The sequence below is a fragment of the Opisthorchis viverrini genome (assembly GCF_000715545.1).
Source record: "Opisthorchis viverrini unplaced genomic scaffold opera_v5_228, whole genome shotgun sequence".
Taxonomy (NCBI): Eukaryota; Metazoa; Platyhelminthes; class Trematoda; order Opisthorchiida; family Opisthorchiidae; genus Opisthorchis; species Opisthorchis viverrini.
The window spans coordinates 379,383-399,974 of record NW_008751882.1 but is presented as its reverse complement, the minus strand read 5'-3'; the positions used below and the strand labels follow the sequence as shown (position 1 = coordinate 399,974).

Sequence of the window (20,592 nt, the reverse complement as noted above, 5' to 3'; positions counted from 1 at the left end):
GCTTTGCATGTGCCCAACTCGTCTTCGGTTAGGCGTCCATTGACTGGGAGCCGATCGTACAGAAACTTTGACAGTTTTTTCTTTCTTGGAGGGCGCCTGCTGCATTTGTAGTACACCCATTCGTAACGCAAAATAGTGTTGGTGCTTCGATTACTGGATGAACGCACAAATATCACAAAATTATCCTTCGTGTATTCATTTAATGTCTTCTCAAATGCCATGAAGGATGAAAACGATACACCCACAAATTTCTCAACGAAATCCACTTCCAGAGTCGGCGACTTGCCGTCTGGACCGGGCTACTGGTGTGTGAAGGCCAAAGTCAGAATGGTATATAAACTGGTGCCGGGCTACAAATGGTCATTTCTCGCTTGCTCCGTTTGCGGTCCGGGTGCCCACGCCATGTGGAACGCCGCCAGCACGGTTTTAACGACGATACGGCCCATTTTCCTGAGCGGAGTACCTCATAAAGTGGATTGTTGTCAAGTAAGATGGTTAAATGTGGCATAATATCTTGTAGGTCCACAGGATGTATCCTCGGGCGAACAGAATGACCTGCGTACGTTTGATTGTTGTTTGTGTTGGGATTGTTGCGATGTTTTAAGTCATCCATGGAAATCCGAGACTATGTCCGGAAAAACTATTGAACAGACATGACCGGTGAAGATGTGCACGACAAAATGCGCCACTTGAACTATCCTGTACATGATCTGCAGGGTATCCGGGATGCGCTGCGCCCATTTGGACCCATGGCTGTCTGTGGTGATGGGAGTTTGAATGTTCTTTTACTTCCGTCCGTCTGCGTGGTTTGTATGGTGATGTAATTCACGCAGATTCAACCTAGCACTAGTGCTACCACATGCAGGTGTAGGTGGTTAGTGGGTTTTTTCTACTAGTGCTAATGCAGGTGTAGGTGGTTAGTGGGTTTTTTCTTCCGTAAAATCCCTCCTCAATGCGGTAGAGTAGTGGTAACTAGTATGCATGCGTTCCGCAAGCTGGGCGAACGGGGCTTTGGTCGTTTCCATTCCGTTGCCTTGCACTAATTCTTCTCCCATTTACTTTCCAGGCACAACTGTGGAACACATTTTTAATGATTCTGTTATGTGCTTGCAATCAGTCACAGTTAAATTATGTTTTCCTAAAATTGGTTTCATACTTCCCGACAGCGCAAGCGTCACGGCAACCAGGGCATTCAGGCCTTGAGTTGAAGACCAGCTTGCGTAGATGAGAAAAGGGGGCGCAATTTTCCGGTTTCGTCTATAGCCTCAGGGTGGTCCCGAAATCCCTAGGACATGCGTCTAGCATTATTTACAATAGGCCGGCAGCCTAACTGTGCCTGAAACACTTATTAGGCTTCATGGGTGTTTCATGTCACGGTGTTACTAGTTACGCAATCGACAAATATTATTCAGTCCGAAGATTCTATGACGGGCGCACCGTCTGCTGTCACATAGTATGTAGTCGCCAACGAAAACGGAAGGAATGATTTCCAGCCACAACTGAGTTTCAAGGTTCAAAACCCACAGTTGTGACATAAGTTGCTGTTGCTTTAGGTATGGCTGATAGGTGTCGTCAACAGTCGCATCAGAAGTTTATGGCAATAGTGGTGTTCCAAGCTTAGCGTACATTGCTCACTAAATGCGTCAACAATTGCTTAAACTATTCTGTTTGCTCAGATGATTGGTAAACCCTTCTTCATGCCACAACGATACTTCACGTTAAGGGGTGATCAGAAATAGAAAATAGGTGACCCCTCGGTAAATACGCCGACCGTGGGCATCGGTGCACAAAGGTGGCAAACAGGGGTGGCGTGTTACGCTAGCCACCGGTTGCGCCAGAGCTGCAGCTCTAGCTCAACCACAGACGCTATCGTTGATCCATAAGCTCCAAACGACGCGCCGGTTGTTTTGTCATTATAAACCAAAGTTAGGACTGTCCATGAACACACCGGGTATTGCATCTAGGGCAGTCAATGAATAAATCGGGTGCCTTAGTCACCGAACACAATACCAATGATACATGGCCTTCAAGGCGTTCATTGACAGGAACATAGACAATAGCACGTAGGCTGTTTCTTTCATTCGGACGAATAACGGTTTCATAACTTGTGAACGATGCTGAGTGCAAACGGTCGATACACCAGGGTCAGCTGCTAAATCCATCCTGTTCTGACCAATTACTTTTTGCTACCGCCAGTAATCCCAAATAACATCTTCCTTTGGAGATACAGATAACTTTAGTAACAAAATGTAAGATAACACTTTTTACAACCGAGCTATCCTAAACTACCGGTAATCGATTAATCTTTGCGTTCATCACATTAGCGAATCTGTTAACGATGTAAACTTTTAAAAGATACAACCACATTATAATTTTCTGCTTCGATTGAGTGGGTCAATCATAAGCCGCAAATCCTCCATGTTGTCATTTTTTAATGTTCCCGCCATACAGATTTTAACCAATCAGAATAGGGATGACGCCGCAAGTCGCGTGATCGCAGCCACTTCCGAAGCCATGGCAGACGAAGTTCAAAGCCGAATGTGCGCCAATAATTTTCAAATGACATCGATTAAAACAAATCGTAATAAAATGACGACAGATGAGGGGGGTTTTCAGTCTACGCACATATGCAAAGAAGTGAACATTTTGACGTTAAAGTTTCTATTTCGGCCGCAGGGGTTTTGCAGAAAAATACATTGTGCTTCTAGCCGCTGGCGTCGAGACCAGGAAATATCCGGTAGGTTAAAATCACCCGGCACAAATTTAGACGAATGAGGACGGGCGCGTGCTGTGGAGGTGATACGGAGCAAGTCAGTTATAGAAGCGGGGAAGGGGGCAGCGTTAGATAGATACAGCCTACTAAAACGGGTCGTTTGGTCTGTTCTATGGAGATCCAGATAGCCTCTGGAATCCCTTCTAGGCTGGAATCATCAATGTGGGTTACACGAAGTTCCGATTTGCAGTAGATGGCACAGCCTTCACCCCTTTAGTTCCTCATGTCAGAGCGGTGAATATTATAACCAGGGATTGAGACTGTCGTGTCTAGAGTTTCAACTGAGAGCCATGTTTCTGTCACACAAATCGGACTTGGTTGCGCAACAGCAATAATCGTACGGAGTGTATGGACTTCTGGCAGCAGTGATCGGGGGTTAAACAGCATCACTGATAGATCCGTTGATGAGCACACCATACTATTTAGGGATTTGGCAACTTCGTTTACGGTGGAGTTCCGTACTAGGGGAAATGGGTAGGGGAGGTAGGAGTAGAGTTGGCCAAGCATGTGTTCGGAATAGGTCGAGGTGTATACACAACTGGGGCAGTGGGCTGACTGGTGGCTGAAGTAGGTTTGAATCCACGGGAGAAGGTAGAGCATAAAGTTTATTATGGGATAGGGTATAGTCGTAAATGCCGGTATGAGGTTGGGAGCGTTTGTGGGTTGGGAGGAGCGGGGAATCAGTGGCATCGGTAGGAGATGTGGAGAGTTGTATGGTGCAGAAAGTGGCGGTGGTTTTGGGGGGATGGGTTTCGTCCGAAAATGGTCTACAGTTGAGACGGAAGTGGGTGTGTAGGATGGTGCAGGCACTTAAGGGCCTGGGCTGGCAGTCGGTATATGCGGGTGTGAGGTTTCACCAAGATCACGGTACGTGTGGTTAGGTGTCTTTGTCATGTAATTATGGGGTGATAAGAACGAGTGCTGTCAACGTCTGGTGTAGTCACTGCTTTGGCTGGGGGATGTGCCCTGTCAGTCATTTCAGTACCAGGAGAGAGTTCTACTGGGCTGGTGGGGGTAAATGCAGTTTTTACGGATGGTGAAACAGAGTCCATTTGCAGGGGCAGTTGGGGACTCGGGGTTCTGTAGGGTTACGAGGCTAGACGCTACTGAATGGTTTGTTGTAGATTCAATGATTGGAGTAATCAATGAGCACTCAGAGCTTAGGGATACCTTGGGAGCGTCCACGGAAGCACTGGCGGTTGTTGGGGCAAAATGTTGAGGTACCTTTTTGGTAAGCTGCCTTTGCATTCGAATACGGGCGGACTTAATTTTTAAGGTTTGGAATTTTGTGGTGGAGCAGAGAAGAGGCTAAGCTGTTAGCGGACGCGCGGTACTCTTTTCATCCCAGAATTGCATTGAAACTGGGCAGCACATGGACGGTTTCGACTTCCGGAGCCGTCGGGCTGCGTATATGGTGTCCTGCATGCCACATGCAGTCAGGACGGCAGTTTTGGTATGCTCATGCGGAATTCTATCAGGTGCATTCAATATAAGGATTTATTGCCGGCATTCGATGCGTTGATAAATCTCAGAAGCAAGCGTGTCAAGAATTGAAGCTTTTTCTAAGTTGGTTGGATTGCATGTTGCGTCGGGATGTAAAAGGTATGCAATCGACTGTATGGTTCGGAGGGAGGACATTCTATTCTCCATCTGGTGCACACGTGTTCTGAGATTTTCCAGGTCATTCGGGATCTCGAGACCTACTGGTAGCGGAGAAGGAAGTGTTGCCAGGTTGAGGAGGCAAAGATATATCAGTTAGTACAACTGAACAATCTGAGGTTGCTTGAAATACCGTCTTTGCCGGTCTCAGAACCTGAGGGGGGTGGGAGCTGGATCTTCCGGCTCTAAGCAGCTACTTTAAGCATGCTGAGGGGGGAGCTGACGGGACTTCAGGGTCTAGCAACCGCTTTGAGGATGAAGGTGGGTGCAGTGTCATAATGAGAAACTTTGTGGCAGGTTGAGGCATAATTGCTTTCGTGGAATACAGTTGAGGGAATTCTAGGGTAGTAGGAAAACTATGGATCGTATTACAAGGGTCACACTCAATCTAAGATACCTATGTCGGATGGTAGTTTAATTAGGACTTTGAAAGCGTGGGACAGTGCCGGAACTTTGGCAGGGACGACTATGTAGATGATGATAAAACGCGATCGACGAATCGGGGCTAGCAATGACTAGGCCTACTGGAGAAGGGAGAACTGTTTGACCTTTGTGATCGCAGCTAATTTGGAGACCACCGTCAAAGTAGTTATCCAGTATAAAAAACTGGTTAAAGACCTATGGATGGGCTAGAATTCACAAAATTTTCTACAACACCTGACCTTGAAATTTTAGTTGCGATTGCGCTATCAAACTGGGTATGGCAGGGCCGTACCGTCATTGGCGTTACATGCTTCGGTTTTTGGACAGCTGGTAACATATGTCACATTTAAGGTGATTGGGCTGGGGTGTGCAATTCATTGGGCAGCTGAATTCATTTCAGGCTGGCCGGGGAAACATGGCAGAGAAAAGCCGATATGGGATCGCAATGTTTTTGGGTTTGTTTGAGGATCCTGTGTTTGTAGATCACAGGCCAGGTGAAGTGTACAACAGCCAAACAGATTGTCCAAACCGGGCACTGCAGAAGTTCGAAGCTCAGGAAGATGAGGCGACTGGATGTGTTTGGTAAATCACGGTGAGTTTGAGGAGACATCGATTGAAATAATATGCATTAATAGAGATAGAAGGAAACTTGACGTCTGCCGCGATTAGGGTGATGACAAGTGATTAAATGGAATAGGATATAGATGGATTTATACTTAATAGGATCGCGCTCAGGGGTTGGGTTTGTTAACATACGATGTTACAAAACAAGGGATCTGGTAAAAGCCGGCATAAGCAACCAGAGTGGTGGTGTGGTTACCTAAATCAGATGCATATGGGCAGACTGGTTGTTCTGTTGTTTATTACATGAGTTGGACAGTACCAGGACAGAAAGCACGTGTAAGAGAAACAGTCACCAGTCCCCGAAACACTTCCATTAGCTGCAAGTTTACAAATGGTTCATGGCAATGAAGACTTTAATGTCCACTCCGGGGAGCCACAGGTGAAAAATTTGACCAATCACAAGGGTGTTCTCGTGATAAACCACAACCCAGAGTTATTGGTTACTCGCTTCACCCTGAGCATCCGAGTTTTTCGGACACTGCTCCCTCCTCACCACTCTTTATCATCAACGAAGTTATCCAGAGTGGGCTTATTCGCCAGCCATCAGTAACATCAAAGACTTGATGCTCATGGCTCCCCTTCTCCATTATCTAACGATGTCGAGACGGCATACATACGGCTGGACCAGTGGCCCTGCTTGTTATTTATCCAACATTCAGAATGATCCTAACACATCATCTTTCTTGTCCTCCAACTCCATTCTTTCTGCTTTTCCAAGATGTCGGGTCCTCTCTTATCGATTACTGCTTCACCATGGACCAATCATACTTAACGGACAGTCAGTTCCTACCCCTTCAGTATTAGGAGAGAGTGCTTCGGGAATACTCGTGCTCTTAGCTTTTTCTCAAGCGTGCTTGGTGCCAAGTGATCAACGCACTCAAGCTCACTGGTATCATTCTTCTGTAATTTCACTGAGACGCACGTTTGGTTTCAAACTTTAAACGGTTTGCAAAGCGCTCTAGAGACTAGCCCCGAGTTTCATCCAGGGTATCACCTGGATTGTCATAGGTATGTCGAGAACGTGTGGTGCTTATTTAGCAAACCTTCTTTTCCGATGCAGTTTGTATCGTCAGACCGCCGTTGCGACCCGAGTTAAGCTGAATCACTAATGGATGAGAATGAGACTATTAAGGTTGAAAAAAGGCTTCTTCAGGGGCCGGTCTACCAATGTGCTTTCATTACTGACGCCCACCCTGAGCTTTCTTCCGACGTCTCACATAATAACCAAGATTAATTTTTTGGCTTCTTTTGTGCCTTCTTTAGTTGACCTATCTAACAATGTTTTGACGAAAATCCTTTATCGTCTAACGATGACAATAACAAGTTTGTTTATCAACTCCTGGACAGCACACTAAACCAGGCCTGACAAAAGCTCCCCTCTCGTATCTGAAATTATTCTATGAAACAGGCTTTTGAAACGTCTTTAGCTTTCACTATTCTGCTAAGAAAGTTAAATCGCCCTCCAGGCAACAGCTCACATCGGATAAGCTTCTCAAAAGAGCGTTTAAATCCATTTGCGATGCGCAATCTTACTGATATCCCGTTATCCCATCTTAGCACATTCACGTATTTCCGTCGCGCACATTTAAGCGGCCTCTTTCTCTCGAGGATTTTTGACTAGTAGCTGCCAGCTCCCAACTCACTTTTGAACGGTTGGCGCGCCTACCGCAAATGCATCTGCATTTTATTTATCAAAAGCAAATTTCGCACCAAAACACTAATGCTGTACTCTCTATGTTCATTCCACGTCCACCTTCGTTCTTCCTGTTTTCTCTTTAGTTTAGGCCTCAGCTCCAATACCCAAGAGATATGTCTCATTATTTTAAACAAATTTTTATCTCTGGCTTGCGTTTTTAACTTTGTTCATCACATGGTTCTATGTCCAGACTCATAACAACCAAAGAGGTTGAGTTTCTACTCTCCTAATCCACGGTACACTGTCTGATCATGCAATCTTGCACACAAAAGTTTTCTCTGATGATGCGCAGTAAATATAACTCGTGTATGGCTCAAGGTTTCATTCGGCCACAAATACGAATAATGCCTATCCAGCTGAAGGTACGTTGCATCTAAACGTTCTGTCTTCGTTTAGCCTTACTGCAAAGCTCTAGATGTCTTTACCCTCCACACCCCAGTGGCTAAATCCGTCCCAATTGCCAGCCATTTTAGCTACCGCTTGACTGATGTTTGTTCGGACTGCTTGAGCCATTTTACTGGTCTTGCGTTCTCCTCGGCCGGGTAAAATATCCGGTATCTGGAGCGGATTGTTACTGTACAGGCCGCAATCAAACCTGATTGGCCGCTTACTCTCTTGCAGATGGTGCTCTCAATCGTCGGCCACCCAAACAATAGCACTGGTGGGTGTCTCTCGCCGGTGATTCCGAAGCTAACATTTACTACTAGAAATATATAAAATACCGCCGTTGTTGATCCTGTGGCTCCTGACATCGGCTCGTTCCGGCAGGGTAATAAACTCGGTAGGCCCCGAAATATGAGATAAGGGTAAGCGACATTTTGGCCTTTACCACGCTGGTTTACCACACGGATCATTAAATTGACACCGGCTTCTGTATCATTTGCAGTTGCAGAACGCCAGGTCCACTTGGTCCATCGAAAATGACGGACGCACTTTTCCCTCTCTTCTAGCCCCCGTTAATGACCATTAGTAGCTACATACGAATGCAGCTAACAAGAAATTTCTATTCCTGCAATAGTCTTGCCTCATACTAGTGTTCACCGTTTTCTGGCAATGAACCGTTCGGGATTTGGAACTGTCAACAGTGGCCCGCTGACACGCGATTTATAAACTTACTACCAACTTCCCTCTTCTATCGTATTAATATTGGGTTATTACAGCCAGTCTTACTATTACGGCTTTTCTCCTACAGTTTTTGCTCACTGGCCCAGGATTTTAACCTCTATCATAATTTTCCTGTCAGTGGTTTGTATGAGTAAAAGACGACAGACTGCGCCTACTTGATGAGCCCCAAGAAGGGCGAAACCGGTCGTGGGCTATCGAAGAGTTTGCAGCAAACTTGTGAGTAGTTTCCTTTAAGAAAAGGACGACGGACGCTGTTTTCTGACCAACTGCCAGTTATTCGCTCTAATTATCAGTTGCTTGCGGTCCACCGATGGGGTTTGAAAGCTCCTAACTGGCAGTTCGCGGGATTAGCGACTGCTTGTGGTTTCGACGGTTGCATTTCGCTGATGTGCTCTAATAAAAATGAAACGGCTGTACGGTGCTTCGAGGCCTTTTGGCACAGAACGGCATCACTTGCAAGAAGAATTCCCCACGAGGATTCCAAAATCTTCTCCCACGATCGACATTTCTTATCTTTTTACTCCCCTTACGCTAACCGGAGCTCTGCTAGACGGAAGTTGACTCTAGAACTCTGGAACCTGGCACCTTGCGTTGGTTGTCACACCTTCTAGAAGTCACTAAAAGTTATTCTACTGGTTAGTCCTCCAAACCAGGTGCCTAATCTTGGCTTGGCTTTTCGTCCATTCGTCAACCGTTGCCCAGTAGAGACCAAGAGGCATCATTTCTATCAACACTGCTAGCTTACTGGTCGCTACCATGGTGGTGCTGCATGCCCGCTTGGCAGAATATAACTTGTTATGCTTCGTTTCATGCCGGTGACACTAGGAACCCAAGATAGTCCGTGATCCCTGGGTCAGTCAACACAGCTTTATCCCCAAATGGGCTCATTTGGTAGTCTGCAATCACTTCAGTGGTAGTGATGGGCCTTATTTCTTTCTACCATTGGACACCACGCTCCCAAAGTCGCCCATGCACACAGACCAAAGCCACCCCAATGTTATCCGCTTTAGTCTCCTTCCCAACTATTAACCTTCAGCAGAAACTGCTCCAAAAGCTCCTTTTGGCCACTATCCATCTCGTTTTACTGGACAGTGATACCTGTGGTTTTGCGTTGGCCTGACTTAACGGTGTTGATCCCATCGGCCAACTTAAGGTCAACTGGTCACAGAACTGCTCATCGTTTATCCAGCAAACACAAACATATGAGCCTTTGCGAGCTTTTCTGACACCAAAGGACATCAAGGCAAAAATGACACTACATCTTTATACCCAGCTTAACAGAACGCCTTCAAATTTTCTCCTCGTGCTTTCAAATAAGCTATGTAGCCGTCTTTTGCCCCCGTGGAAACGAAGCAACTTTCGGCGTTTACTGAGCAACCAAAAAAGCAAGCTCTTTGATTCGATCAGCTTTGAATGTACCTAGCACGGTGCCCTGCCGCACACTCAGCTTACTCTGCACACAAATGCAGTGATTTGTCATAGAGGCAACTTGGTCCCAAGCGTTAGGAAAACATCACTCCCTGGAATTTTCATACCTCTAAAATCAGCAACTGAACCAATAGTTTTATCCAGCTTCACTATGCACCTCAACTTTTGGAAGCAAGCTGAGAATAACCCCATCGAGAATAACTTAGCTTTTCCGCCTCTATTTGCGCTTTCCATGAACTCAGTCAACGACTCAGCTGTTCAGGTTCACCCAGTGTTAGCAACGTTTTTCAGTTTAACTTCTAATCGGCCAACCCCTTTTCACAGTTGTGTTCTCGCCCACCCAATTTTGTTATTTTTTTCACACGTTAAATTTTCTCACCCACAACATGCATGTGTCCACAGTATTGCCTTCCCTTCTATTGTGTTATTGCTTGAATTGGAGCTATCTGCGCCACCCTGACTGGTTTGCTACCCACAAGTCGAGAGATAATATTTATTTTACTTCAGAAATTAGACACACAAACTGACTTGCACCACGAATGCAATTTAGCACAATATCATACAAAATTTAATAAACCAGCTTAATTAGTATACCACTGAGTGACCACATAGTGCTACCTTGTAACGATGCACTGGAAAACAGCCAAAGTGATAGTGTGTGATTTGGGGGAGGTGGGCTAACAGATGGGGTGCTGGGTTAAGAAGTCTAGAAGTGTGATTACCTTTTGGGGACCACCGCTGCAATCTTCTTCAGTCAGAGATTGGCGGCAGTTTTTAGTTCTGGCACGTAGTCTCCTCGGAGGGGTTTGATTATGCCTAAGTATAAACAGTAGACTGTTAATTAACAAGGCGGGTATTAACTCGGATAAACCTGACAAGGGGCTAAGCAGGGCAGGAAGTTGCAACTTGGCTGCGGTAGTGCCATATTACGAGGGTGAAAGTGAAGGCCCGCTTATGGGTCCCCAGTAACTGAGCCACTCCTATCAGCCCCATGGAGTGGGGAATGACCAAATAATCAATGGGCGCTAGTAGTAAATATTTGTCTTTTAGAGTCGCGAGGAGCTTTTTGTGTGGTCACTGGTAGCCACTGATTGGTTAATCACTTGTAAGTCGAACAGATCTAGGCTGTTTCATATGGATTTTTCTATTCCTGTCGCACTCCATTAACATAAAGAGATCTCTCCGCAATAATGTCCCTGGAGTCCGCAGGATGTCTGATCCATTTTTCTGATCGAGATCTGGCCTGGTATGCATAGATTTTATTTAATAGCACCCTATTTTGACGATGATTTTGGCGGCACTGACTACGGTCTCTTAAAATCACGCAGTTTAAGATATGAAAGATCCATTAGTTACTGAAAAGAGCCTTTTAAACATTCCTTGAGGTTCATGCAGTGCTTAATGACTTATTCAGATATGCTACCCCATTGATGAAAGAATGCGACTCCATCATATTCCCCAGGATAAGGGACCTTCCACAAGCCCACAGCACATTTCATTCTGAGGCTTTGGATTTGCATCAGCGGGAAAATTCTACTTTTTATGAGAAAAACCTCCGGTTCTCCATAGTCTGAAGTTAGTTTAACATGCGTCAGTGCTATCGAATGGGAGATTCATGGCTCCTTCTGACCAAGTAAATTTGGACGGCCACATCAACGTCTTAATTGGCAAAACCTACATTTCAGACTTACCATTCTTTTGAAGCTGATGACATGCGAAATCCTGAAATTGCGCTCTTCCAAAGACAACAGGATGTCGTATGCTTCCAGATTTTTGGGATGATACGAGACAAGAAGACCGCACTTGTCTTAGTTACTGTGACGCATCCAGGGGGTCCAGGCATGTAGACACTCCCGAACCTATTAAATGTGATAAGCTTCTTATTCCTTCGGTGTCATTAAATTGTCTGTATATAAAAGACATTTAAAACCGAGATATTGCGGCAGGCAGTTTGGGTTGAACTTGGTTAGTCCATCTGCCGTACAACTACACCGGATGATAGCCCCAGCAAAAGGCTGAAAAGGGGGAGCAAAAGCCTATCACACAAATTCTCATGAGCAAATAACTTACGCTTTCTAAGACCGCCAAATTAAAACACCTGAACAATACTGTTGATAGACTGTTCATTGATATCCTCTACCTATTAATTTCTGTGGAGCTTCTGACCACATGGATTACAGCATGCATGTAAACTACTTAAGGATGAGCAGGGAATCCGCAACGATCAATATAAATTTAGCCGTTTTTATTTCGGGCTGTCTAGCTATGGTGTGACGGTGTGGTGTTTTGTACCTTTGTTTTTCCTGCATTATAACATTATGTATTCCGTCAGTTGCAGAATTGTTTTTTGTTTGAATACCAAAAACTACAAAAACGCGCATTTGTACAATTTCACGCAATACAAACGTGGTCGCGTGCTTTGACTCGCTCTTCTGGTTTCGCTCGCGCTTACAGCGGCCAATCGCGGGTATCATGTGCTAACTCTGGTATCAAAGCATTTCAGACTATCTTCTGAATCTATTATATGTTTATTCGCTGAACCGGGCCAACGACGCAGTATTTTAAAGGGAACGATTACTAGTAAGTCTGTTCCATCTGATCTCCCTATTATTGGATAATTAATCTAGGGTTATTATTTTTATTTATTTGCCACACACCTGGTAAATTAATTTTTGGGTAGCCAGACCACTGCAGCAGCACGCGATTGCAAGGTGAGATAGGAAATCCAAAACAAATAGTGGGACCACTAACACAAAATAAGCCGCTCACCAGAAGTAAACCAAAATTGATTTAACCGGAACTCTAGGGTATTTGAGGTTGAGAGTCGCGCGAGAATTTGGTCTAATATAGTTGCCCGTTTCAAATGTTGCCCATAGGTTTTGTTTAGTTGAGAGGACTTTCACGGTCAATGAACGCCACAGATTCGCATGTGATCAGCATTCTATGGGTATGCGGTTCATGCACAAGCCAGCATTCTGATTGGTTGGTCGTGCACAAGCCAGGAAGCGCGCGCGTTCAAACTGCATTTATGCACAAGCGCAGAAAAAAAGGGTTAACTGTTTGAAGTGCATGAACCAAGGAAAGATGGATTGTCAGTGCAAGCGAGCAGATAGCATGAAACAATTTTAATAATGTATTGCAGAAGACCTCTGCTTCTATGCGTGAAATATGTGCAATAGGACGTTTATTAAATAAGAAATCTTAACATCACAGAAGGTATCCACGTACCTTAACGCATCTATCGACCTGCCTTTCTTCACACAACCTTGTTCTCACAACCCACATCACTTCTTCCAATAAAAGCTTGAAAGGAACTCGACGGTTGTGTTTTCGGAGATCTCGATTCGAACTTAATTATAGTCATGGACATGTATAAATATTTAAGACTTCCCACTCTGAAGAATAATTTGTTTTCACCTTAGTTACTCATATTTTTATGTTATGTATAACTCAGCAAAAGCGGTAGCATCCTATGAAGTAACATGCTAACCTGGAAGTCGAAAAGAATTCGGGTGACGTCGCCCGAACTTGAACCGTGAACCACAGGGTCCGTTCCCAAGCAGACCTCGCTCGGCCAGCGAGCCAGGAGCGGCCATTGGTGCAATCGTCTGCTAAACAACTGGGCTTCGTATAGAGTGGTTGTATGTCTTGGTGTGGATCACGTGACTAGCACCAGCCAATCGTTTGCTTCAGTATGGCTTATGCATGGATCGACTTCCCACTCCAAAAGCCAAACCTGGCATGCGATTCACGCACAAGCCAGCATTCCGATTGGTTAATTGTGCACAAGGAAGGAATTGCGCGCGTTCAAGTTGCATTTTTACACAAGCCAGGAAAAAAACGGATTCAATTTTTAAAGTGCATAATCTAAGAAAAGATGGACTGTCAGTGCAAGCAAGAAAATAGCGTTAAACAATTTGAACAATTTGTTCCAGAAGATCTCTGCTTATCCGCGTGGAATATTTACAATTTTACGTGTATAAAATGAAATAAGTAAACTTAACATCACAAAACTTATCCACTTACCTTTACACAACCCGTTTCTGACCACCCATACCAATTCTTCCAATTGATGATCGGCAGGAAATCGGTATTTGCGCTTTCGGAAATCCCTGTTCAAACTCAGCTATAGTCTTGGATATGTATACATATGCAAAACTTTTGCACTCCAAACATCAAGTTGATTTCATTTTAGTTAATCATATTTTATGCTACATATGACTCGGCAAAAGCCGTATTGTCCTACAAACAAACGTGGTAACGGGGAAGGTCGAATAGAAGTCGAACGACGTCGCCGGGGTTTGAACGGCGAACCAACGGGTACCTGCGCCCAAGCCTATCCCACTTGACAATCGAGACCCGGGGTTCCGTTGGTGAAAACCTCTGCCAAACAGCTAGGCTTCATATGGAGTGGTCATGTGTCATGCTATGGATCACGTGACGTGGACCAGCTAATCATTTGCTTCAGTTGGGCTTGTACATGAATCGAATTCCGCCAAACCACGAAATCGAGTCCCAGCCTAGTATGACCTGCGGCGTCTTTCGAATAACGGATACCATCCACAAGGTATCCCACATACATTTTACCAAGGTGGACAGTTGAATAACGTGCGAATGTGCTATGCTCGTCAGACTTAACAGACTGAATGAGCTGGCCAACTAAATCTCTGCACAACACAGTTTTTGGAGGTGTAGTGGTCTGGCCTTCCGTTTAGCATACTAAAAGAAGCCATTACTTTCATGCTGCAAAGGCGCTGTGAAAAAATGAAAATTATGCATGCGGATGCGTGCAAAGCATTTACGTTGCCCTCTTACAATCTGTGTTTAAGTGAGGTCATGCGTTGTAGCCAAGCACTGATTGATTCCAGTAGTCAGGTAGGCAATGTTGAGTTACGCGCGGAACCCCAGACGTCGAAGCGTTCAAACGAAGGTTTTCAACACAGGCGGTACTACGAATGCAAATCGCCATGTTTAAACCTGTGCGAACATCAAATTGTGGAAGTACACGGGCGTTTATGCACCGAGGTAGGAGGTGCGAGTTCTAGATGAGATTCTGCATAATTAGGTAGGTAGGACGCAGGACGCCTGCCCAAAGCTCACACTGACTCACTTACACTCGATTTAAAACCAAAAGGGAGTATGGATGTATAACGGACAGCATAGAAGGATTCCCGATGTACACAGTAAGAACAGAAGAAAAGAATTTACGCCAAGATCCTCACTAAGAATGACATCGAAAAGGCTTCGAAGTCTTGCAGGTCAGTTGTGATAGCCGTAAGCAGTTTGAGGAATTCGCCTTTTTTAGGGCTCAACGACTGCTACAGCCGTGCGGTTTACTCAGTTTGGAAAATCCTTCCTTTGAAATATGTCGCGCGCACAAATTTAACTCTCTCCTAAAGTGAGCTGGCACAACCCGAAATTCCCTCCTTGGTTTTCAGTTGAATTAAGAATATAGCCGGCTACCTGTTCTTATCCAGCTGTAAATTGTGTAATCTCTGAGTTGTGCGTCGACCTCATTCGCGTGATGATTCTGGGGTTTTTTGGGGGACATCAACTCTCATCTCGACTCTGTGGTTAGAACTAGCTACTCAGACACAAACATGTGTTCACTGACAAAGCTTACAGGATTCTCGGTAATCTTGGTATAGGACGTTTCCGATATGGTACTAGAATGTCGGGGAACCTGACCATAGTTGCTCGGTCAACAGGACAGAAGCCTTCAGTCCTAAACATGAGACTATCAGTGTCTCGTGGGTCACGCTGAGGCTTGCGTGGTAAAATGACAGACGACTGATCTGCTGAGTTCAAAATCCTAAGATGAGCAAAAGTCCCACATACCGACTATGGGGTATCTGAAAAAGCGGGAGTTAGTGCTTTTTTGCCGAAGTCTATGAAATTGATGGCGAAGCAAAGATCCTAAGTCACACCTCGGTCACAAACGGTTTAATCAGACCTCCCTGCCTTTCAAACTCAGTGTTGGGCTTCCATGTTCCATCGAAGGTTCCTGCGAGCGAAATTCTGTGCCAGCTTCCCAACGAGGGATGGCACAACAATAACCAACTTTTTTCAGTAAATATCCCTTCTGGCGTTATAAAATTCTAAAAAAATCCGTTTCTAAGATGTCGAAAAGCTGCTGTGCTTCATGCCATGGTTCCATCTTTGAGCCGGATGTCGCTAAAATTACCCAAACGTTCCCGCATTCTCGCTAGGTAGTCAGAGACCAGTCAACTTCGCGTGGTACTTGGTTAGGTGAAGATGGTATCCAATTTCTTCTGGCACATTCTTCTAGTGCGACAGGAAAGCTGTTGGGGCATCCGCAGGTGCATTTTAATCCTATGCATCCTGGTTTTAGTCAGATTTCGCTAACTTGCACTGCAACGGCTTTATTAATGTCATTTATTAGAAGACTGTTCGTTTTAAACAAGACCAGGACCGCTGATTGTTGTTACTCCGTGCGATTTTTTAAACACAGATAAGTATTATTCACATTGTGTTCTTTAGCGAGAGGAAACAAAACAAAGGCGTGTGTCTCTAGCGCGTTGTGGACTGTGGCAATCGGTTTATCGTTTCTGGTAGATTATCGCGAAAAAGTCCATCGTCAGCTCGTTTACACTTTGCATTGGGCCTGCCAATCAAATGTTTGTTAAGTGGCGTTATGAACGGAAATAGAACATAACGTTCACAGAGTTTCGTAATGAAAAATTATTCACCTACGCCACATCAATTTAGAGGCGGATGTGTTGGACACTTGGCCAGCAGCACCGCCAAGGGCACATCACTTACTTCGCGGGTGAAATCTTCCGTGAACCGTGCCAGGAGGTGGTTGATAGGAGCTCAGACGCCCCTCTGCTCTAAGAACCTAGCTCGGCCAATTGATAGCTCATCGATTTAGGTTCTCAGACCCCTGGAAATGGGGTAGAAATCCCTCACTGTTATATTTTGTGCGTATTTTAAGAAAGTTCGTTTGCACATTGCCATTTATTGTTAGGTTCGCGGAATAAATTACACGGACTGACTTCAAACAGTAGTTTGGCTGTATTCATCACTTGATTCTAAATTCGGCCTTGGGATAAAAGATTCGCTTAGTTTAAGGACAATGAACTTATTAATACTTCCTGATGTATAAAACATAGTCCGCGCGCCTTTACACATGACTCTAAACTGCTCGAAAAAATGTCCGTCTGCTTGTAATGGTCTGGCTACCCAAAAAGCTACTATACCAGGAGTTTGTGGCAGAGAAATAAAAATAATAACGCTAGATTTAGCATACAATAATAAAGAGGTCAGATGGAACAGACTCACTAATAATTGTTCCCTTTAAAATAGTGCGTCGTTAGCCCAGTTCAGCGAAAAAACAATAAGCCATTCGCGGTTGTCCAGGGGTCTTCTTCTGAACAGCTCTCACATGTAATGAGCTTCGAAGATAGTCTGAAATGTTTTGATACCAGAGTAAGCACATGAAACCCGCGAATGACAGCTGCAAGCGCGCATTTTGTGGCTTCGCGTATTCAAAAAAAGTTTGGGCATTTGGCGAAGTGCCTAATGTTATATTGGAGGCAAAAGGAGGGTACAGAACACCACACGCCTACCCTCATTCATCCTTACTGCTACCCTCCCGGTCGTCGGGCTCACCGACGTAGGCTGTATATGTGATTTTTGCTAAATCTTCGGTGCCAGGGACGATTTAAGGAACTTAGATATCGTATTTTCGTTCCCATAGACTCATCAACATAGCAAGAAGCTTGGTAAGCATATTGATATTGTTGCGTGCCTCGTGTCGTGTTAAGGAACATGCGTCGTAAGACTGGCGTGACAGCGAAGATATGAATGACCTCCCATTCCCTCTTGATTGTTTCGAAATGAATGGCTTGGCAGTTGTTTTTTCTAAAGAATTAGTGAAAATAAAGTCTAAACTTTAAATAAAGTCATTCTGAATACGACAATTTCAGGCAGTCTTCAAGCTGGCTCCATAAATTGTCTCGGATGTAGGAATAACAGAATGATTAGCTGTGAGCTACTTATGGTATTTCAGTAGCTAAACGAAAGAACCAATTTTATCACCGTCATTTATTTCTTTTTTTCTTCATAATTCCTCGTTCCGCAACAACGCAATCTATCCCACAAATATGGTGAGAATTCGGTTTCTGTCCATGAAGTCCTTTTTGTTACAGCAATAAATCATCGTACGTTGCATAGAGGTTGTTGGTCTGCAAAAACTTGTCACTGTCCACCTTTAGCCACGTACGTTCGAATTCGGTTTTCTGTGAAGTACGCGAAATTTTTCACTTATCTCCTGTGGGTAACCCTGCCAAAAAACTAGCCTACACCCAGGTTTTCGTGACTGTCTCTGTGGCTTCTGCTTCCACTGGTGATGTTCGCACGGTTTCATGGCGTTTTTGTGAATGGTAAATCAGAGCACAGACTGCGTTTCATCGGTAGTATACACCGTCACACCGGTAGCCGTTGGAACCAGATCGCACGTGCATACATATAATTCTGCTAGGAGGATTGGTTAGCTTTTTTGACATTACCTTTCCCGTTTAACAATTTAAAACTACTGGAAATGGCTGATGCTATAGACTGATAAATACTGTACTGATCCAAACTGTCTACGAAGAGTTCTAGGGGAGCGACGTTTTTCCCTAACAATCTGTTCACAAGAAGCGAACAGACCTCACGACTCAGAGGTTGCAGGGATCAGACAATGGTCTACAGCGCATGACAACAGATGTGGCGCTAGTTGACAGGTCTATCAGGATAATGGAGATCATAAGTGAGGCAAGTGCTGAACGTCGGGATGCTGAGGCTTATTTGATTCCGTGCACAGACGTGGAACCTAACTGCCTCATTATGCGTCACCTTTGCTCCTTCGTTCAGTTCCTAAAAATTATTGAGTAGTAGGGGCATCCTTTTGCGCCGTGACTACATCAAAATCACTCTTCCAACGTAATACTTCACCAACAAGCGGAGCATCCTTGTCTTAGGTCCCTCTCACCTCTCTGGATATCCTTGTGGAGCAAACAAGACACATCGACACTTTTGCCCTCATAAAGCCCTGTGTCCCTATAGTGGCTCGTGAGAATTCGTTTTGCTCCCACGGGATCCCAATACTATCCGGGAAGACGCTCCAACCTGGAGTTAACTAAAAGCTGTACCAGCACCTTTGTACGGGCAGTTGTAAGAACGGATACATACTTACACGGGTAGCAAGTACTCAATGCCTGTGGAACCCGTTGCATACCATATGGGCGACACCATACGTTTGACCGTCAAGGGAACTGAGAAGTAGTCACCGGTTACCTGAGTGACCTTGCACGCTGGAGGGATAATGCGGTACCAACACCATTACCAAACTTCAATCTGACATTTCTGTGCCCTGGTGTGTTTTCAGTCTTTTAAAACAGAACATACCCTCCTGGAGGTCAAAGAGTGAAGCTTACCAGGATGGTAAAAGAACTGCGCAATCGTAGCTCTTGCTGGGACACATACATCCACTCGTGAATGTGTGTTTTTATCCTCAACATCATTTGTCTTGAGCTTTATCTCGGGATGGAGGTACCTACTGCCCTGAAGTAGTGTCCTTTTAAATTGGAAAAGTTGTAGTTAGGACGCCAACCAACCAAGAGAGACACGCGAGCGCAAGAACCAACATAGGGAAATCCGTACCCCCAAGTTCAGCGACCGATTCATCTCAATTTCTGTGCTGTGGACTCAATAAACGATGCGGACACTGCCCACGTCGGTTTCCGCTATCGGCAACCTGAACCAGAATCTGGATTATGTTCTGTCCACATTTGCCCATTGCCATCTAAATTTTTAGGTTTTCACAGACCATCAGCCCATTTTTTTCTTACCGTAACCTCACCTATTTCCATGCAATTACTCCAGTTTAGGGCCCATTGTTTCGTTTTTGCCTTGTTCATGTTCTTAATCTCGCGTCCGGACTGCAGGCATTCAATCGTTCTCTACTACCTTTAGACGGTGTCAGCTGTCTACGAACACTGCATATTACGAGTGGAAGATAACTACCACAAACATTATCATTGTTATTAGTAGTATTAGTAGTACTGTCATTAAATTATTGACTAGTAACCCTGATGATTGATCAACTCGCCCGAGTAGTGGATCGGAAACGCCAGCCAGGCCGTTTGAAGACCAACACTGTTTTCATCGGTGTCAAGCGTGGTTCCTGTAGCCCACGTTCCAGTGCAACCTTCCCGTCAAAGGAAGATGGGATACAGAGTTTCTCACCTGGTTGCTATCCTCATCTGATTCAGCAAGACCATCAACCGGACGAATTCTAACGATCTGATCCACTTGCTGTAAGAATACAAATCCTCAGCGCCTTTGATGGTTGGAATACTCGGCGGATTTCCAGTGCTTATGGAAGCGGGTATGAACTCTTGTTGATCTAGAGACTCCGTTTAACGACGAGAGTGCACTGATGAGCAGCGTCACATGCTGGACTGGTGATACAGTGCACAGGTGGTTGCCATCCTGTATACGGCCATTTCTGGCACCATTCCGGCGCAGCTCTCTGTATTCAAAACGGGAGACATCCACTTGGACAGCTTGCAGAGACCAGCAAGCTTGGTGATACCAGAGGTATGCAACCTCAGCTACATCGACTGACGCTTATCCTTGCATTTCTGTGTGTAGGTACAACGCTCCAGACTTCGAGACCTCCACCTCAAAAACTTTCTCTTTTGCGGCAAAAGGATGACACCACTGTACACATGTGACATACTAACCTTGGGTTCCTCGTCTGCAAATGGTCTGTAGACACGTAGAAGGAATGATCAGGGACTGTGGTCACGCCATTTTCCATCGCACCACGTGTCGAACAAACATCTTTGATTTACAG

At 44.9% G+C, this 20,592-nt stretch overlaps 1 protein-coding gene across 1 annotated transcript in view; it reads left to right on the top strand.

Annotated features, from left to right (window-relative positions):
- The window catches only part of T265_08566 (hypothetical protein), a gene marked incomplete at both ends in the record, with an annotated part of 34,633 nt that extends 14,601 nt beyond the window's left edge, over nt 1-20,032 (top strand). Inside the window, 3 exons of the mRNA XM_009174411.1 lie at nt 226-486; nt 2,452-2,737; nt 19,818-20,032. Coding sequence (XP_009172675.1) covers nt 226-486; nt 2,452-2,737; nt 19,818-20,032 — 762 coding nt within the window. The remainder of the gene's footprint in view (nt 1-225; nt 487-2,451; nt 2,738-19,817) is intronic.
- Between the last annotated feature and the right edge of the window lie 560 nt (nt 20,033-20,592).